The sequence below is a fragment of the Apaloderma vittatum genome, unplaced genomic scaffold, assembly GCF_000703405.1.
Source record: "Apaloderma vittatum isolate BGI_N311 unplaced genomic scaffold, ASM70340v1 scaffold4068, whole genome shotgun sequence".
NCBI lineage: Eukaryota > Metazoa > Chordata > Aves > Trogoniformes > Trogonidae > Apaloderma > Apaloderma vittatum.
This window is the reverse complement of record NW_009728856.1, coordinates 1-20,109: the sequence shown is the minus strand read 5'-3', so window position 1 is coordinate 20,109 and position 20,109 is coordinate 1. Positions and strand designations below refer to the sequence as shown.

The 20,109-nt window shown below is 39.3% G+C and overlaps 1 protein-coding gene across 1 annotated transcript; it reads left to right on the top strand.

Moving 5' to 3' along the window:
- Positions 1 to 1,495: 1,495 nt before the first annotated feature.
- Positions 1,496 to 8,173, top strand: ZC3H15 (zinc finger CCCH-type containing 15; the record flags this gene model as incomplete). Its single annotated transcript, XM_009874212.1, has 8 exons — positions 1,496 to 1,607; positions 2,861 to 3,013; positions 4,124 to 4,215; positions 5,249 to 5,431; positions 6,078 to 6,224; positions 6,377 to 6,481; positions 6,721 to 6,847; positions 7,588 to 8,173. Coding segments are annotated over 8 exons (1,113 nt in total), but the record flags the coding sequence as incomplete, so codon positions are not given.
- Between the last annotated feature and the right edge of the window lie 11,936 nt (positions 8,174 to 20,109).

The following is a 20,109-nucleotide window of genomic DNA, read 5'->3' as shown; positions in this document are numbered from 1 at the left end:
TTCGAGCCAAAGCCTACACACTATTTCTTAGGATAAGTAAGGTTTTTATATTCCTTATGCTAATATAAGCCAATTAACTATTTTAATTAAAATGGCGATTGATTAAAATGATAATTAGTTATTCATTAGCTCCTTAAAACTTAAATTTGATTACAACAATTGGATTCATTAATGCTGTGCAGTGGAGAAAACTACCTGATGTCACTTGAAAAACGTTCTGAAATTTCTGGGTGAAATCCCTGAATCTGTAGCACGTATAGGACTACCAACGTGTAAATTAGCCAACCTGAAATAAGTTGCTTCTCACATGCTCATAGCTATCGACCAATGGATTTTGGAAGCAATTTTTTAAACCTGATTGTACCTTTCTTACTTTGTAAAAGGGTTTTCAGTTAGGCTTGTCTCTGAAATAAAGAACATTTTAAAGCGATTTTTCTTGTGTCCCGAGATACAAATGGAAATGCTGTCAAGGTTTTCTTGGGTTTTGTTTGTTTTGAAAAAAGGCAAGCCTCATCTTCATGCTTTTGGAGCCCTAGGGTGAAGCAAAAGCATTCTTCAGGTACTACTTTTTATAGTTGACATGTGTGACTCTGTATGTTATATAAAATAGGATTTGTGAACTTTCAGTATGAAAACTTACCTAAGTATTCAATTCCTTTTTAAAACAATTTGGCATGTTTTTGCCAAATTCACTGTAAGAACAAAGCTCCTTTTTTTTTTTTTTTTTTTGATATTACACTATATTTTACTAACAAAGTACCCCATTGTGTGACCTGACAGAGGCAACATGCAGGAACAACCACAAAACTATGGATGAAATGCAAAGAGTAGGGTTTTTTTCCTTATACACAAACTTTTCTGAGGTTAGCTTGGTTTTCAGTCCTTGTCCTCTAGTACCTATAAAATAAACCTTCTTGTCTTAAAACTGCTGTTTATCAGTGAAACACTAGCGTGTTGAATTAATATAAATTTAGACAAATGGTGTTTTAAAAGCAGTTCCCAACCTCAATGGACGGATTACCTGGAATTGCTACAGGTGTACATGAAGAGAACGAGGAACGCAGCATGTAGGAGTTAAAGGAAGAGAGGCTTTTTGCACAGATCTGAAAGGAACTGCTGAGTAATTCCACTGCCAAACTACCACAGAGGAGCAACTAACTTTTTCTTCCCTAGTCTCAATATCTTTCCCTTGACTTCCTGGCCTGTAAAGGTGGGAGTCACTGACTGTGTCGTCTCACGGTACCTACCAGCATCTCTGACAAAGTGCCTTTGAAATCCTTCCTGTTTGAGAGGTCAGTACCACTAGATGGCACTGGCCATTCACACAAGGGCAGGAATACTGAAAAAAAAAAATAAATTCAGAAACTGCAGGTTCTTTCCCTCTGCCGTTCTAAACAAGTATAGAACGATTTGCTATATTAACATGCGGTTCATTTGACGTGAGTGATGTCATCCGAATGTTACATTAACAACTTCAAATTTGGGGTCATCGTAGGCTGCTCAAACAGAAAGTGAGAAGAAATTAAAAAAAGAAGATAAGAAAAAAGAATTACAAGAATTAAATGAACTCTTCAAGCCTGTTGTTGCTGCACAGAAAATTAGCAAAGGTACGAGTAACTAATTCATATTCTTCTATTCATACATCTAGCCAGGTAAAATAACCCTTTAAAAATGCTAGGTAATATTTTAGTAAGTAGTTCATAGAATCTGAATCATTTGGGTTGGAAGAGGTCTTTAAGATCAAGCCCAACTATTATCATCATGTCCAACTGTTGAAGTTGTGGTTTGGTCACAATTTTGACATTTTTCTAGGAAGTCATCTGGCACTACTAGAGTATTAGAATATCAAAAGCTACTTTGACAAGCAGCTCTAGGTAGTTTGCAGCGAGCGAGGGCTGCTTTTCTGTTTGCAAGCTGTTGTGGTCAGCTTTCTCCAAGTAAAGTAGCTCTTGGCTTGCAGTTATTTTGAAGATTAATATTGTCCTAATTAAACGTTGCCTCTCTGAGATTGCCAACAAGGGGGGCTGTATTATCTGAAGTTCTCTTAGGAATCCACTCGGTGCTTAGAAACTAGATTTTGAGTTAGATTTTAAACAGGTTTTGATGTACATACTCTGGTCACTGGTGACTTGCACCAACTGTAAAATCAGCGGCTTAAACTCAAGCTTAATCTTACGTGAGCATTTAATAAATATCACAAGTAAAGAATTTCTGGCTGAGTTGTGTCTCATAAATAAGTTTCTAACTGCTTTAATTTCTTCTCTCGCCTCCTAATGGTCAAATAATTCCTTCAGTGGGATGACACTGACTTAAACTGTAGTTGCATTGAATAGTTCCTACTCTAAGAGCAGTTGCTTGTTTTGGGAGGCTATAAGCAGTCATCTTATTTCTATTATTAAGGAAAGAAAGTGGTGTGAGTGAGTGCAGGTTAGATGATTATAATTTATTCCAGAGTGGTGTTGATCTGTTAGGGAGTAGCTGGCATCTAGAAGATGCTTTACTGTGTATTAGACAAAACCAGCTCATTGTATAGGCAAGAATTTGCACTGTTATTTTGTTTGCGTTGTATGAATGAATAATTTGCTCGGACACACTGCTCTCCGTATTTCTTTAAATAGTCACGTGCCAGCTTTGATACTTAATGCAAGTATTGTGCTGTACAAAGTAACTATGATGCATTCAGGACATGAAATATTTACTTGTGAGGAAGCTGACATTTAAAAATTTTTGCTATTAAAGTGTATTTTCATTCTCTACAGATCCTAAAGATTGTGTGACTCTACATACTGTGTTCAGGCCTTTTTGATATAAAGCTTTTGCTTAAAAATAATATTGAAACATAAAAACTTTCTTGACTCAGGTGCTGATCCCAAATCTGTAGTTTGTGCTTTCTTCAAGCAAGGGCAATGCACTAAAGGAGACAAGTGCAAGTTTTCTCATGATTTGTCTTTGGAAAGGAAGTGTGAAAAACGAAGTGTCTACATTGATGCAAGAGATGAAGACCTTGAAAAAGGTATCGTACTTCTAGAAAACGACTGTTCTGATTCTGAAACTGGATTTTTAAGACGGAGTCTTGTGTTGTAATCCTGAAGAGCCTGGTCAGTGACCAAGGCAAGCCATACCACCCTGTTCAAAGCTGTGAACAGTGAAACTTGCTTCAAGAAGTGTGCTCCTTTAGACCTCAGATGTATGACCCAGTGATACGGGATATGGTGGGTTTTAAATTCAGTGGTGTGACCTATCGCATCATACAACTAGCAAGTTGTTCAGCCGTTGGTCTTTCTTACAGTTGCTGGTTTCTTCTAAGTTCTGTACAACAAAAGCGCGGAAGGAGGAGGTGTGATGAGCAACCATAGTTGCCTTCCAGAACTATTACGAGTGTTTTTGCCCAGTGTACGCTTCTAGAATCTGGGATACCTGGGAATTTTTTCTGTGACTTTTTTCTTTCCCCAAATAATCTGTTGGCTTAGTACTCTGGATGTTACTTTTACTTAGCAGGGGTTGGAGATTTTTTTAGTCAAAAGAATTTATTTTGGTGTTCCACAACGCATTATGTCTGAGTCCCGATTTGAATTTTAGCGTCTGTCATCCCAAATGAATGTGATGGGATCCCATCGATTCACTACTACTGTCACCACTGGGGATCTTGCTTCTTCTGATGAAACATCCTTTTAACTTTGACACGGGAAATTTGGTATTACCTCTTTTGATCCTCAAGTTCTTATCTGTGTTTCTGGACATCAGCCTCCAACCTTCTTTTTTATTCCGTCACCTTCTGTTTCTTTTCCCTTGTCTACACTCGGTTATGTACAGATGGACTGACATATCTCTTAGTCTTTACCTGAAACACGATTTATGCATGTCAAAATATAAGTTTCAAAGGCTTTTGAGGAAATCAGCTTGTGAACAGTATAGGAGAGTTTGAAAACTTTGTAATAAAAGCCTGAATTTATTTTCCATTCTGTGTAAACTGTAATACCTTCAGTATCAAATTAAATCAATAATCAATAAAGTATCAGATGTGTTTTCATTTCTATGTAAAGTGTAGGAACTGCATATTAAGACTTGACAGTCTTGTTTAGTATTTGGAATTTTTGTGAAACCATCTGTTGTCTTTTTCCAGATACGATGGATAACTGGGATGAGAAGAAGTTGGAAGAAGTGGTGAACAAGAAGCATGGTGAGGCCGAAAAGAAAAAACCCAAAACTCAAATAGTATGTCTTTTCTTTTTTGTTAATTGAGCTGTAGTAGAGAGAATAAACTGGAGAGTTGTATTAGATATGTAGACTGTATTAGGTATGTTTGTTGTTACATAAGGATTTTGAATGGAATATTGTAACGATGTTCTGAGTATACAGTTAGGCTGGTAGTATTTCTAATAATGTATTAAAAAAAAAACAAACACAAAAACCCCCACTCCAGAGCTGTTTCATTCATCATAAGATATTTTCCTATGTAAAATACAAATCAATAGTAGATAAAGTGCTTTCAGAATAGAAATGCTAAAGGAATCAGTAATATCTAATAACTAATTAATATGCTAGAAGATTCAGGTATTGTGATTAGTTTGGTCTGTTATCTCATTCCAGCGACTGCCATTGACTTGAGCATACAAGTTTAAGTTTTCTCCTGTAAGCTAAATTTACTAATTGAGTCATTTGTAGATCCTGTCCTCTAACTGCAAGAATATTCCTTAGTTTGTGCACTAAATGGGGTAATACCTTAATTGCTTTTTCATTCTTCACCTTGCTTTCAATACCAAATAATTAAATGTGGTATTGATAAATTTGCAAGAGTTAAACTTTGGCGTGGCTGAGTGTGAACAGTGAATTGCTTGTTGGAAGTTCCAGAATGGCATCTTTACCTCAGGGCCACGAGCTGGAAGGTTTCACATCTCGAGCAGGTTGGATTTATTGTGATAAAAGCTACACGGATGTTGGTGAGCAGGAAGAGAGAGGCTGGCAGCGCGCTCTTACGTGTGCTGCTGGGTTTACGGTGGTACGCAGCTGCCACTCTTTTGAGTTGTCCTGTCTTTGTAAATTTGGTTTATATTAAGGGTAAAGCTCTGTCGACTACGTGAATTTTATGTAATTAGTTGCACTTTTAGTAATAACACGTTTCATATGTATGTTATGTTTTGAGCACAACTGGCTTTGAATTACTGTACACGTAGGGTGAACTGCTGGGGCTGAAAAGAGAATGCAGTGCTAACAACCTTTTTTTTTTTTTTTTTTTTTTTATATACAGGTCTGCAAATATTTCCTTGATGCTATTGAAAACAACAAATACGGATGGTTTTGGGTCTGTCCAGGCGGAGGAGACAACTGCATGTATCGTCATGCTCTCCCTCCAGGTTTTGTATTAAAAAAAGACAAAAAGAAGGAGGAGAAGCAAGATGAAATTTCTTTAGAAGATCTAATAGAGAAAGAGGTAAAGTTGTCAGACAGGTACCTTTTGGTGGTATTTGTTTTCATTTCTCTGCAGAGACAGTTAGAAATAGCTCCTTAATAAATAATTAACGAGTAGAAAAAGTTTTTATAGCTGTATGAGCTAGGGGGAAGGACACAGTGTGTGAATCATGCTTTTGTTTAGAAATTATTCCCTAGTGAATAAGCTGTACGCTTAGTGCAGGCGTTGCTAATCCTTTTCTAGGAGGCTTCTATTTCTTACTGCTATTTTTCTTTTATCGATTACGACTGCTTTGATGGGCCTTTCTCATCCCCAGCTCCCTGCCTCCTCAGCGCTCGTGTCGCTGTAATGAGGAACCAGCACCGAGAGAGCGGGGCCTTCTGCAGGCGCCGCGTTGCTGCTCTTAATAGCTCCATCCCCATCGCCTTGCGGTGGAGAACCTGGGCTGTTACTTTTCATGTCGACTTTCACGTCAGTTTATCTCACTAACTGGAAAACCATGCGCTGAATCAAACTTTAAGCTGATAGTGTATGTTTAGCAGTGGTGAGAGCGAAGAAGGAATTAGAAATGTTTTCTATTAGTTTCTGGAAAAGAGGAATTAAATCTCTAATTTGTTGTAACCTTTGGAAACAATTCCTAGCATTAATCAGTGTCTTTGCTTGACAGCGTGCTGCCTTAGGACCAAATGTTACCAAAATTACTCTAGAGTGTTTTATTGCATGGAAGAGAAGAAAAAGACAAGAAAAAATCGATAAGGCTGAGCAAGATATGGAGAGGAGGAAAGCAGATTTTAAAGCTGGCAAAGCATTGGTGGTATGTTCTACAGTCCAATTCTTAATATAAAAAGAAAATAAATTCTTGTAATAAAGTAGCTGGCCTGGAATTGCTTTAATTTTATTTTTTTATTTTTTAACAGCTGTATAAATCCTGTGAACTGATAAACTGATTTCTTTTTGTGTGAATAGATTAGTGGACGTGAAGTCTTTGAGTTCCGGCCAGAGTTGGTTGATGCAGATGATGAAGAAGCAGATGACACCCATTACGTTCAAGGAGCAGGAGAAGATGATGAGGTAAAGAGCAATATTGAACTCGAATTAACACTTTAGGTTACATTCAAGTTTGAAAACTTGAAATTTCAGAGCTCTTACAATCCAGTTAATAAGCTTGGTTCTTATATTAACACTGCTACAGAGTGTCAAAGTTTTGGTGTCAGAAGGAAGATTTTTGTTTTAAGAAAAATAGGAATCTTGCATAAATTAGCCTTTCTGTAGAAAGTAGTTCATGCAGAGCATCGTGGTTTATTTTTCAGATGGAAGATCCTGTGTGCATAAATGATGTAGACTTGAACCTGTATGTCCCAAAGGCCGTAGATGAGACTGGTATCACTGTGGCTAGTCCCGAGCGATTCAGCACATACAGTTTAATGGAAAAAGATGGTAAGTTTGTGATTCGGACATCACTGATACGCAATGCAATTGTTAAGAGCTTCCCAAAAGGCAGATAAAAATGAATTACTGACCAGCTGAAAAATAACTCTCTGTTTAAAAAGGGCAGTGGAGTGAAATAACTGGCAATGATCCATGTAGCATTTACCACAAGCTTTTTCTTTAGTAACTACACGCTTACTTTCTTAAATTCAAGTTTAAATAAAAGGTAGTATTTATGGCTGCTTTAAATAAATCTTTAAGATGGTTGTTTTAGCAGGGGTTGTTGGGTTTGGTTTGTTTTTCTCCAGATTTAGGAAGTGATTGCATTAATAATATCAACAAAAATCCAAGCTTTTCTTCATATTTTCTAGCTGGCTTAAGTCAGCTTTTAATTTCTTAAAGCAAAATCTCGATCTTGGTTCACTTGTGGAATGCATACCCTGAGTTTCAAGACCCTGAGTCTTAAGTGCAAACATTAATTAGGAGCTCATTAAGTTTGACCCAGTTATGAAAGTATGAGTTGAAGGAGTTGGGAGTTCGAGCTATTTTTTTTCGACCTGTTTTAATAATTGATCCAAACCTGTATATTTCTCAGGTACATGCAATTAAACCAGTGTAAGTCTACATAAATTTCAAATAAAGTACCTTCTTTGTAGTTTTAAAACATTAAAGCTTCTTTAGTAGGATTGTGAATTAGTGATTTAGAAACTTGTGACACTGAAATGTCTAAGAATTATTTTTATTTTCAGATAATAAATTAAGTGAAGCTTCTGGTGGTGATGTAAACAGCGGTGAGCAAAATGATTTAGAAGAAGATAGTGACGGAGATGGAGAGTTGGAAAATGGAGCAATTGATGCAGTTCCAGTTGATGAAAATCTTTTTACTGGAGAGGACTTGGATGAACTAGAAGAAGAACTAAACACTCTTGATTTAGAAGAATGAATTAAAAGCTCAAGTGAGGATTTAAATATAGGTGACAAAGTGAAAACTGACTTATTTTTTTTCTCCTTTTTAAATAGGATTCTTAAACAGGATGTTTATGGTTACTCAGCTGATTCTGATGGGCACATCCTATACCAGGAATATTTTCCTTCGTTCTCATCTACTCCAGTCTTGACTATAGTCACAGTAAAATATTCAGAGTAGATCAGAACTACCCGACAGCTGAATTTGCAGAAAATGAGATTATAACTTTCAACTAAAAGTAGGAGTGTTAACTGCTTTGCCAGTATGCAAGTCTAAGTGGGCAATTTGGTACCAGGTACAGTATAAAAATCAAAGTATACATTCTGCGCCAGAACTGCATTATTATTTGTGTTGATTTAGAAACTGCCCGAAGTTGTTTCTGGCAGTGCACTCTAATGGAGCTGGTGCAGATTACGCTTCTCTAAGTGGTGATTAGCTTTATTTGATCAGCTGGGAACTGAAGATTGTGAACTGATACATCGTACAATACACTATGGTGCCCTCTGTTTAAAATCTTTTAAACTTCCCCCCGCCTTTTGCCAACAAAACTGTAAATAAAAACTATCAACTTTAAAATACCCGTGTTGATTTTGTTTCTCTGTTAAGTTAGGATATCACACCAAACTGTTAATAACTTTGCTTTCTAATACAGTGCTAACCGTTTTTTTTCTCTCCAGTTTTAAGGCAGAAGTGACGATGTTGACTTCAGTTAAATTAGGGCTAACTTGCAATTACCTTTTTTTTTTTTCCCCCCCTACACTTCACGCAGTGTGAAACCCAACAGCTGATTTTTCACCTAGTTCTTCCCTCCTGCCCATCCATCCCTTCACTGATTTAACACATGCTCTAGATCACCTGTTGCTGTTTGACTTCTCATCCTTTCCCCGCTGTGTTTTGTGTGCTAGTGAAGACTTCAAGCTCTGCAGAGCAGTAATGTTACGGTCTGGAAAATGCCTGTCGCATCTTTGGGGTTCTGTAAATCACAGTAAGTTCCATCGAGGCCCAGCAGCGTTGTACCCTGGGGCAGGCGGGTGTTTCTTACCGTCAGGCTTACATGAAGTCAGTGTGTCCTTCTAAAATTCATCACATCCCTGCCATAAAGATTTCTCAGTAGTGGTGCTTTTCCAAGGGGCTGTAGGTTAGACCTCCTTTGCCATACTACTAGTAGTAGCTGCAGCAGCATCGCCATACTAATGATACCATTTGCATTGATTTTTCTAAAGCTTTTACATGACTACTTTACAACCATTAAGATTTGTGGCATTGTTAGTGAGCTTCTTCAAAGTGCTTTTGGGTGGCAGTATTGGCTTCAATGGTTATTTCTGACACTGCTAAATTGACTTTTGTATCTTGAATGCTATTTCTAAAACAACTGACTTAGTCTTTTTCTTTTTTTTCCCTTTTTGGGATCTTTGTGGAATTTGTTTTCTCCTGTAGGAACAAGAAGCAGTGTTGGGGAGAGAGAGGGCTACTGAAATTGAAATATAAGTGTTTTAAGGAAAAGCTGCAGTTATCAGATTTAAATATTTATTTATGGAGATTTTTCTCCTATGGCTGTAAATAAACAGTGTTGACAGATTATTGTATTCTACTGGCCAGCAATAGGATATTTGAAGAATGCAATTCATATTTGAATGTATGATGCATAATTTTTCGAAGTTGTATATTTGAAGTGGGAATAAAAGTAATTTAATCATGATCAAGGGTTGAAAATGGCTTTCTATATTTTGTGTCTTAGAGGCTGGTATGTCGTATCTAATACTGGTTTCTATGATACTGGTCTGTTTGATCTAAATAGGTTAAATCTTTGCCGCAGTTGTGCCAATATTGTTAATTAATTGTGTTTTACAGTGGTAGAAGTGCAAGGTAACTCATATTCCAGCTAACAAAACACCAACAGGCAGGCAGAGAGAGTGCGTCTGCTGTGTCTGAAGGGCACAAGCGTGTAACTCCTTTGTACATGCATCACAGAAACATCAGGACAGTTACCCTGTGTAGTACTGAAATACCTTGAACGTACATGTCAGTTGAAGCACATCGTAGTTTCTTAGGCAGTAGTTACTGACAGATCACTTCACGTGGACAGGAAACAGTAGTTCATTATCGCTTTTTGGATTTCAGCATTTCTTCCTTTATTCTGGCATTTCTCCTGACTAGACTTGTTCTTGCCTCTTGGCTTGGTGGTTCTGTCTAGATTTCAAACCACAGAAGCGAGGTGACTGCTTTGAAAAAAGTCTTTTCTTAGTGCAGCTTTCAGGCACGTTTCCACGGTTTAGCAGCAATATGCTGCTGCTCGTACATAAGCTGTTACAAGCTCTTCATCTTGTGAGTTGAAGCCTGAGTTTGGAGCTGATGGGGAGTCTCAGTCAATAAATGCTCAATGAAAAATGAATGCAGAGGCCTTACTTAGGGCAGATGAATTATTAATATTTTGGAAAAAAGCAGTGATAGAACAGAGTCCACCTGAATACAGCTGCCACTGAGTTGTTCCTGTTAATGCAGGTTTTCCGGAATTCATCTGATGAGAAGTAAATGAGTCAGTTCTGGAAAATTGTGATATTATTTGAAACTCAAAAGAGCAGTCTCTTCATTCAGTGACCACTCCGCTCACCTAGGTGAGAAGCACAGTGTTCGAGGAGCAGGAAAGCCCAGTCCAAGACACTTACTGGGTCAAGGTCAGGCTTTAAAGGCCCATAATCCAGGGAGGAAGCATCTCTGCAACAAACTTCATTCCTGTCCCTTGCAGCCGGCACCACTATCTGCATCATCTCATTTTTTCTTGTGACTTAAACAAGTGCCGGAGCTACGGCTTTAATGTTTCTTGAGGAAACACGCCACCATAGCGCTCTACCTTCACGGCGCCTTTGTTACTCAACACTTGTGTGGACAAAACCAGGTGAAAAAAGTGCTGCAGCAATTTCCTCCCTGGCGTTTGCTGTTGGAGGAGTAGAGTATCTGTTGCCTTTAAGTTCTGATGTGTGCTAAAATCTTCTTTCCATCACAGACAAAATCTTGCTTGGACTGCTCAAACTGGCTTGCTCTAACTTCTCACAGGATTTCTTTTTTGAGACCTGTGCCACTGCTCTGTTGTGCAGAACTCCCTACGTGTTTTATACTAAATGTTGCTGATTAAGCCCTGGAAAAAAAAACTGGCAACAAATAAAATTTAAAACTGACCTTAAATATTACATTATGTACTAGTTGTTGGTAACAAAAATGTTGCCCTCTCTTAAAGGACAAGGCTCCCCAGCTGCTTTTTAATCAAGGGCATGTTTTGCTAGGGATAGACTTTGCACAGAGCAGCGGTACTTTTCTTGGCAATTCAGTATTTTCATAATAGGTCGTGTTTATTTAGCAAATATATTGTACAGAAAGAATTTACAAATCAGTATATTTTTATGGATATTTTCTCACAGTTCTTTAGGCAGGTGTGTGGAACAGCACGCGTCAAAGATGTATGTCTCAGACATTCTGAATGCTGATTTCTAGTTATTTTGCAATGGTTATGGCCCTCTTGAAGTTTTTTTTTTCTGAATATGATAAGCAGCACAGGCTTACAAAATATTTAAGTTTATACATTTTACAAATAACACATTTGGAAGTTTCATAAACAGTGTTTGTTACTTTTTCCATCTCTTTGCATTTTCATAAGTTAGCAAAACTATAGAGTGATTAACTAACCAAGCTAAAAATCTTACAAGGTCAGATCTTCGGGGTTTTTTCACAGTGAAATGATTACAGCCTTAAGTGGAGAGAATGAGATTGCTCTCACACGCAAGTATCTCTCATACATACTCACCCAAGCCCTTCTGTGATTCCATGAATGAGTCTTAACCAGCAAAACTTCTGCTAAGCAAATAGTCTTTGTTCCTGGTTATATGTCAGGTGTATTTTATGTAGCTACACTCACCTTAAGTCCTTTTACAGTGATATTTTGCAAATCACCCTTCTCTCTTTCCCCTCCTGCTAGTGTTAGAGGCTTATAAGTGACCTTGGCTTAGTCTGTCACTTCTGGTGCTTTCGTTTCAATAGATGCTCTGTCTTCTGACAGAGAGTGGCTGTTGCTGGTATTAGCAATAAGACCAAGATGTTTTATTCATTTATGATGTTATAGCCCTAATATGTGACCACAATAGGCTCCTTTATAGCACATTATTGAAACGAATGGCAGAAATAACCAGTTCTTTCAACCATAAACCAGCAGCTCTTAATTTGTTTTCAGCGAAAGACCTCGGAGGTAATCTGGTTTATGTTTGTGATTAAAAAATCGTTAGCGTGTTGTAATATGTTTAAAAATGAATTTGAGCAAGCATGGCTTAAAACTGAAGAGACGCTCCCCAAGTATTCTTGAAGGGAAGAGAGGAGCAAATTATTGCAGAAGGTTCACGAGGCAAAACGATATTCTCTGCGCAGTCGGCCATTAGGGAAGCGTGTCCTGTGGGTGCTGCATCCTTGGACCTGTGTTGGGATCAAACTGTCTTGTCAGCATATAATGGCGCTGTGGCACATCTGTCGTAGTTGTAGAAAATCACCTAAAACCTTGCATTTCTCAGGTCCCTCACGTATTTTCACAGGCTTGCCGTTGTGGGGTAGCTTTTGCCCTGTTTTGTTGGTTTACCTTGTGATACCGGGGCTGTCAGGCTCGTGCTCTGAACCCCGCGTGGAAGGATTGGCGTGAAGACATCCCGTCGTTGGGTGTTTAGGCAGTAACAGGAATCGATTGCAAGCTCTCTATGTTTTCTGCCAATCTTAATGTCTGATGTGTCAAAGTTTCCTCGTGGTTTGGGAACACTAGACTACTTAAAGGTGAATTCCCCACCACTTGAAAAATTCTAGAGCTGCAGCTTAATGCCTCCTTAAAACTGCAACAGCAAAGCTTCTAGTCAAGAAACCTTTACTCTTCATTCTTCGCTTTATTTTGTTGTCTTCTCTCTCTTCCAAGTCTAAACATTATGTAAGGGAGGCTTTTCTAATCCATATCGACCAGCTCAGTAATTGTGCGAACCAGCTGGCTGCGTTCTCCCTTTGGTCCGCAGGCATGGAGCAAAGCCCGGGGCTGCCCAGCAGCGCGCTCTCCTCGTGCGGCTCTGCACGCTCCAGGGCTTTGTTTGGAACGCGGACAGAGGAAGGATTAGGAAAGCTGGTCAGATAGCAAAGATTTTGTCTCTTCAAATGTCTGACAGACTGGAGTCAAAACAAGTGGAGAGTAAATCATAAGGGATCAAAAGGAGGATGATCGGCTGCTGTTGTCTCAGCTTTGTGAACTTTTTCCTTGACTAAGAACCCAGCAGCTGTCAGAATTATGCTTTATGGCAGTAGTATCAGCCTTACACCACAACCTCTTCAGTCTTTTCTTTTTCTTGTTAGTACAGAAAGTCTGTATTCTATAAATAGCGATGCTAGACTTTGTGCCCTGCACTGTGTCTTCCACCCAGAAATAACCAGTTGCAGCTCTACAGAATACTTGCTATACAGAAATAATTGCCCATTCTTTGTTTGTATGGGGAGGCAGGGGGAAGCGGCGTGAGGGATCTTCACCCCAGACAGCCAGAAGGAAAAAGCTTTTAAACCTGCTCTCTATTCAGAACACAGATTCACGGCAATTTCTATCACTAATAACTGCTGCCAGCATTAACTAGCAGGCCGCTTTTAGACAGATGCAAAAAAAAGTTCTTTCACCCACAGCCCCCAACCAGGAGTGCGTTGGAACAACCTTCTGGCCATTGCAGGCTCATATCTTAGACAAAAACGATGAGAACTTGTAAACCAAAACAAACTCACACCAAGCCCCGCCTCCCCACCCCTGGCCAAACCCTCTCTTTGGAATGGTTAAAGACCTGATCCTCTACTGATCCATTTTCTTTAGCATTATTTTTTTGACATAAACATTTATTCTTTAACCCAACAAAGGTGCAACCACCAGTATAATATTTTGTAGATAATGACTGTCCTGGGTTTAATATTAATGCCAGACAGTGTTGTATTCCTTGGATACGGACGATGAAAATATAGTGGCTTTCCAAGCGAGGGTGAGTTGGGGTGCTTGGGTTTGGGTGAAAGGGGATCTTTGCATGGGGAGGAGAGTGGAAGTTTGAGCTCTGGGGCACCCTGGGAGGTGGCAGCGTGTCCTCTGAAGTCAAGAGGCTAGAGCTGATGGCTGAACTGCTTCATCAAGGCCTGGGGTGCCTGGGCTCAAACACTCGAAACGTGCTTTTTGAGAGGCAGAGAAATATAATTTTTTTTCCCCATGTAAGTTTGTCTCTGTGCATTCTTTTACACTCGAATACAAAAGCACTAAAAGAATACTCAGCGTATCAGGTAGAAAGGAGCTTGCCTCTACTTTTACTCCCTTGCCTTAACAGTCCTACTTGCTCTGCATCCTGTTATTTTGCCATTTTCTTCAGTACATTCAAAGTCTGAACTCATTACTAAGCATAGAGCAGCCTGAAGAATTTTTTTTTGCCTATTGCTAACCAGGGAGTCCGTCCTAAGTTTTAAACCCAGTTTTGTTCCAAATTCTTTAGGAGACTGTCAAACTGTTACTGTAACAGAGGAGCACTAGAGGACAGATGCTTCAAAGGCAAGGTGTGGCATGATGTTTCCAGAAAAGCAAAGGTGACTTCTCTTGGGGACTGAGCTTTATTAGATCATTCTGAAAATGGTGGAAAAAAAATAATAGAAAAACATCAGTGAAAAGCTCTCAAAAGGCAGGGAATATGAAGTTGTACATAAACAGTCACAGTTTTGCTAAGTAGAGGATTATTCGCACTAAAGATGGGAACAGCAATATCTCTATAACAGGAAGCAGAGATCTCTGGTATTTCTGTATAACCAGAAGCAGGAAGGAATGCAGCAAAACTAGAAAATGCCTCTGGTCTTCTGGAAATTCTCCATAAATGGAAATTCTCCATAAATGGAAATTCTCCATAAATGGAAATCCACTTGAAAGTGATCCCCGGTTTTTGTGTTTCACCAGTGACTAGGGCAGGCTGTGTGGGTGTTCTAGTACTGTGTCCCATACATCCCGCTAGGGCAACGGTCTCCTCAGTAAGGGTAGTACTTAAAATTGTGTGAAAGCAGTGACAGGCAAAAGAAGGGAAAGGTTCTTTGGAAGGAAATTTAGATGCAACTAAGAATAAAATGAGAGACAACTGATTTCTTCCTTGCCTTTGGGGAACTGCATAAAAGCAAGATGTTCTAGAGGATCTTTAGTGAATGTAAAAAGGCAAAGTTAAATTCATGGCGTACAGCAAGGAACCTGCCTTCTCGGGAAAGGAGGAAAAACGAGGAGAGCATGATGAAGAGACAGTTGGGAGGATTCGTTTTTTCATCAAGCATAATATTAGCGCTTCTGTATTAATTGTGCCTGTTAGCTCTGCAGGATAAAAACAGAAGGGCGGATTAGGAAGAAGTGCAGGTCTACAAGTGCGGTCCTGATAGAATCAGCCTAGAAAGGAGCTAACAGGGCAGCAGGAACTAGCAGAGGGAGCTTTTTCATCTCATGAGCTACATGGATGCCACACAAGGCCAGCTTTTCAGGAGGGGAGAAAAATGAAGAAATAAGGAAACTCCTTCTGTACGTGATACGTGCATTCCACACAAGATGGAAGAGCAAAGACAGCCTGTGTCTTCACTATTTCCTCTAGTCTGTTTTCATCTCCTACGCCAGAAGCAGAAAGCCAACTCCATTACCCTCTCTAGATTAGCAAAGTCTCCCCACCCTGTGCTAGGAAGTTCTGCTGAGACCTTTCCCAGCACAAGAAGACTCGAGACCCTGGTCTCTCCCTGCCTGTCTCCTGAAATCTCCTTCACCAGGGCCAGCTGGGGGAGCAGGGCTGGTTCTGGAGGTAGGTGTGGTGACTTCCCAGGCTGCTGTATTCCCACACCCTATTCCTTAACAGAACAAAGTTTCTTCAATGTTTTTTCTATTACATCTTGTATACGCATGTATGTTATGAAAACATTTTGACTGAGATTGCGTAGAGAATATTAGAGGTGTGGCTGTTGGTTTGGGTTTTTGTTTTATGATCCGTTTCTCCTCTATTACATTACTGCCTTTTCTTTAGAGTAAAAATACTGTTTAAAAATATCTTCTAGAAACATTTAAATCTTTGGGTGTGTTCCTGAGCAACATGAGGATACATTCATTTGTCAGTCTGCAGAAGTGCTCTGAGAAACAAAAACTGAGGCACACGTGGGATTTATAATGATTAATTTTGTCAGACTGTGAAGAAACACAAAACCTTCTGTAAATTGAGCAGAGATGTCCCTGAATTTGATGCTATGAAATCCTCACGTAAAAAAAAAAAAGGCCTGGTGAGTAACAAACGTTCTATAAAACACAGAAAGGGGATGTCGGAAAGACACTGACTGATTCTGAAGTAACACAGCTATTAGTACTGAACAAATCAAAAAACCTCCTGCTACGACTCACTTCCTTTGAACTGGAAGATTTTGAACTCTGCGCTGAGAGTTGATGACCAGTTAGAAGCTCATTTTAAAAACACAGTCATACCCTCGTTGCCCTAAAGAAAACATTGCCCTAGAGCCTCGGGCTAAGGACAGCTGGGTGAGATTTTGCTGATGTGAACAGCTCGAAAGAGCAATAAGGCAAATCAAGCTTACAACGTCGCTGTAGTGGTTTCCTTGTCTTTCTCACCCAGTAATGCTCCCATAGTTTTCAGGTTTAATGTGTCAGTTGGGTTTTTGCTTTTTTTAAGAAAATGATCATCAAAGATTAATATTAAACAAAGTAGAAATAAAAGGCATCTGATGACGAGAACAAAATAATCTTTAAAGTCCATCGTTTTAGTCAAGTTAGGCTTCTACTGCCTTGTTGGAAAAGGAGTTATTTCTTAATCTGTCCTCGGCAGCTTAAAAGTACAAGTGTCTGAATGACACAAGAGCAAAAAATGTATGAAAACTCATGTTGATGAAGGCTTTTCTGAGAGACTAAAAGCAGCATCCATGAACAAATTGGCCTTTCTTTGCTCCAGATATCACTATTGTTGGTACTAAAGCACCAGATCTCTTAAGAGGCTGAAGCTTGTCACATAGATATAGAACATCTTGAGCCTTTTAATGGGACCACAGTGGCTTGCACATTCGTCATTTCTATCAGCTTATACGACTTTGTCCATTGCTTGCTGATGAGTGTAATGTCATGAGAAGGAGACATAATTGCAATGGAAAATTATGCTGAAAAACTTGCAATGGAAAATTATGCTGAAAAACTCCATTCCTGTTACAGGCTGGTGGCTCAGGAATAGCAGAAAAACAAGTACCTGTCTATAAGAAGTGCTTTGCATCTTGTGAAGTTTTACTCAGACGTGTTAATAACTAGTTGTATGAGTAAAAACTAACAAGAGAAATAACTTGTAATGGGAAATTAGTTTTATCTATTGCATAACGGAAAGTGGTTCTTTAGACTCCAAAGAAATCGAAAATAATTTTATTCAATCACAGCAAAAATTTCAGTGTCTTGGTGAAAGGAATCCCAGTTCCTCTGCCCACTTCTTAGTGGTTAATTTTCACCACAGGATATCTTAGTCAGTAGCCTGTAAATAGAAAGACAGAGATAAGAGGAGAGTAAACCCAGAGATGTGCAATTCACTTGTTTGCCTTCTGTCCTACAATCTTAGTAGCTCTTATTTACCTGTTTGCTAGTCACACTGAGAATTAAACTAGGTAGTGAAGAAAAATCACATCTTCACTGGCAGGGGGTTCCTGGCTTTATGTTAACGGCAAAGCTGGCTTTAGGCTTTCGTTCCTCTGGGACTCTGTCAGACACAGTAGCTTGATGCAAGCGATGGAAGAAGTCTGCAAGCCTCTTCTGCAACAGAAAATACTTCCCTTCTTTTACTGAACGATTGGCTTCGATTAGCAGCATAATCCCAAGCCTGTACATCTCATTCGTTCTCCCCTGTCGAGGCGGGGAAGGGCGTTCTGCCATATAGGGAGATGTGGCTACGCTTTCAGACTGATGGCCTCCGGTTGTGTTCTGAACCGGGGCCAGGCAGCGGCGACGCCACCGCTTCCGCTTCCAACGGGTGACTCAAGGCGGTGGGAGCGGAGCTGGGCGTGCAGTGCTGAGTCAGGAAAAATGAACTGGCTCAGCCCAAGTGATGGGAGAGAGCAGATATGCGCGGAAAAGCTGTCGAAAAAGCAATCGTCGTCTTGAAGAGAGGAAATGGTTTGGAAAAAAGACTTCCCTAGAGATGAGTAACCCCTGACTGTGTAAAGTCCCAGCTATCCCTCGGGCCTGTCTTTTCAAAATTCCCTGACAATGAGTCCTAGTGCTGCCCAGCCCTTAGGCAGCCAAAATTTATCATTTGGCAAACCAATTCTACTATCTTAAAAGTAACTTATCCTTCACTCTTTGTGTGGTGTTGTGAAGTTACACAATCAAGCAGAGAAAATAAATCTTCCTTTTCCCCAAGCTACTGATCAAATCACACATAAACCAAGATTTCTTTTAGTTTATTGCCCTATTTGCTAGAATTTGGGAACTTAACTCATTTGCAGTTTTGCTTTGATCAAGTCTGTAGTACAGCAGCTGTGACAGAAATGAGCAAATAACAATGAAAGTTAATCTTTATTTATTTTTTTTACCTATGGAGAGGCAGCAAAGTTAGGAAAATTAGCATCAAGTCTATGTATAAGAGCTCTCCCCCTTTTCTTTGTAGAGTAAGAAGTTGTTTGGAAAACACCTCGGAAAACACACGGAAACCTCTTAACTTGCAACCTCTTTTCAATGAAAACAATGTATGGTGAAATCCTCTCTGGTTCTATCAAAAATCAAGGATGTGTTTTCTTTTTCTCCTCACTGGTCATTTTTTCAAATGAATTTGCAAAAAAAAAAAAATTAACAGCAGGTAAGGCTGCAGTAGGCTTGCCAAGAATCTATGGCGTACAACAGAGCTTATGTGTTCTACATCCAGATTTCAAAAGGTTGCCAGTACTCGGCATCTTTATCTTACTCTATAGTATTTTCAGTTGACTTCAAGACTCCTTAATTCATCCTGCGTGTTAACATAAAATCTGACTGTGTTTAAGACACAACAATCTTGAAGTTTTTAACTTTAAAGCAACTTTTTCTATTCATTTAGGGAGACATTGAAATGATCGTCCAATATCAATGCTGAGTTCTTCCCCTGGAACCTTTGACATATTATCCAATTTTTCTTATAAACCCAAACCCCACGGTGTCAGTGAATGTAGGCTGACTGGACATTGCTTTAAAACAAACAAACAAACCAAAACCCACAGTGACTGTAAATTTGCAGTCCCAGGGAAAATGGGAAAGAGATACTGAGATGTGATTCGTTAGCTGCTGATGAGGGAAGCACTATTTTTTTTGTGAAAGGTCCTCGGGTTCTTCCAAATAATAATTTATTGAATGGAAAAGAAGACAGACAATGTTAAATGTACCCAGTATGCAGTTGTAATATCTGACTTTGTCTATGTTGAGTTAAGCTAATTGTGTCAAACTGTGTCAGGAATAATTAATGATTATTAAATCATGTCTCTCTTCGGTAGGTTAACTGGCAGTTCTTTTTTACTAGCATATTAAACTTCTGACTGCATTAAGCTGCCTATCAGTATTCCTGATGATTTGAATTGTTTTCTGCCACGACGGTTGGTCTTCACTGAAAATGTTCTCAGTCAGCAGCTTCTAATTTTGCTCACGCTGAATCTTGTGCAATCTGCCTGCTGCACCCGAATTATTTAGAACTTAGCTCATAAAACCCCGCCGACAGTCAGTTTAGCTGATTATTTCTAACTTTTGTAGAATCCAAGTCTCAAATGTCACCGGTGGTTCCCATATCCAGTTCGAAAGTTGGGGTGGGGTTTATACCAGCATTTTAGAAAAACACTTTAACTGAGGTAATTTCCTTTCTTTAAATTAAACAAGCTCTTTAAGGTCGGGTTTTCAGCTTGTTGGTGTTGTGCAAGAATTCATCCCTTCTGTTAGAAGCCCCAGCACAATCTCTCACACAATGTGTTTTCTGAGGCTTTTTCTCGTATAGTTTTGTGTGTTTCCAAATGCTTGTATTATAAATTATTTTCATCAGGATTCCCTCAACTCTGAACCTGTCCCTTGGTAAATATGTATGAGATATCTTTAAGTTTGTATTTAGGGCCCGAAGTGCAATTATTTGTTCCATTCCATGATGCTCACGCTGGGGTAAGGCAGAGTTGAGGCTGCGGGAGGCAGCAGCGTGAGGCTGATCACCCCGTGACAGCACCGGGGGGCTTCACGCCTTCATGTTCCGAGACTTTCTGAGAGAAACTTCCCTACTCC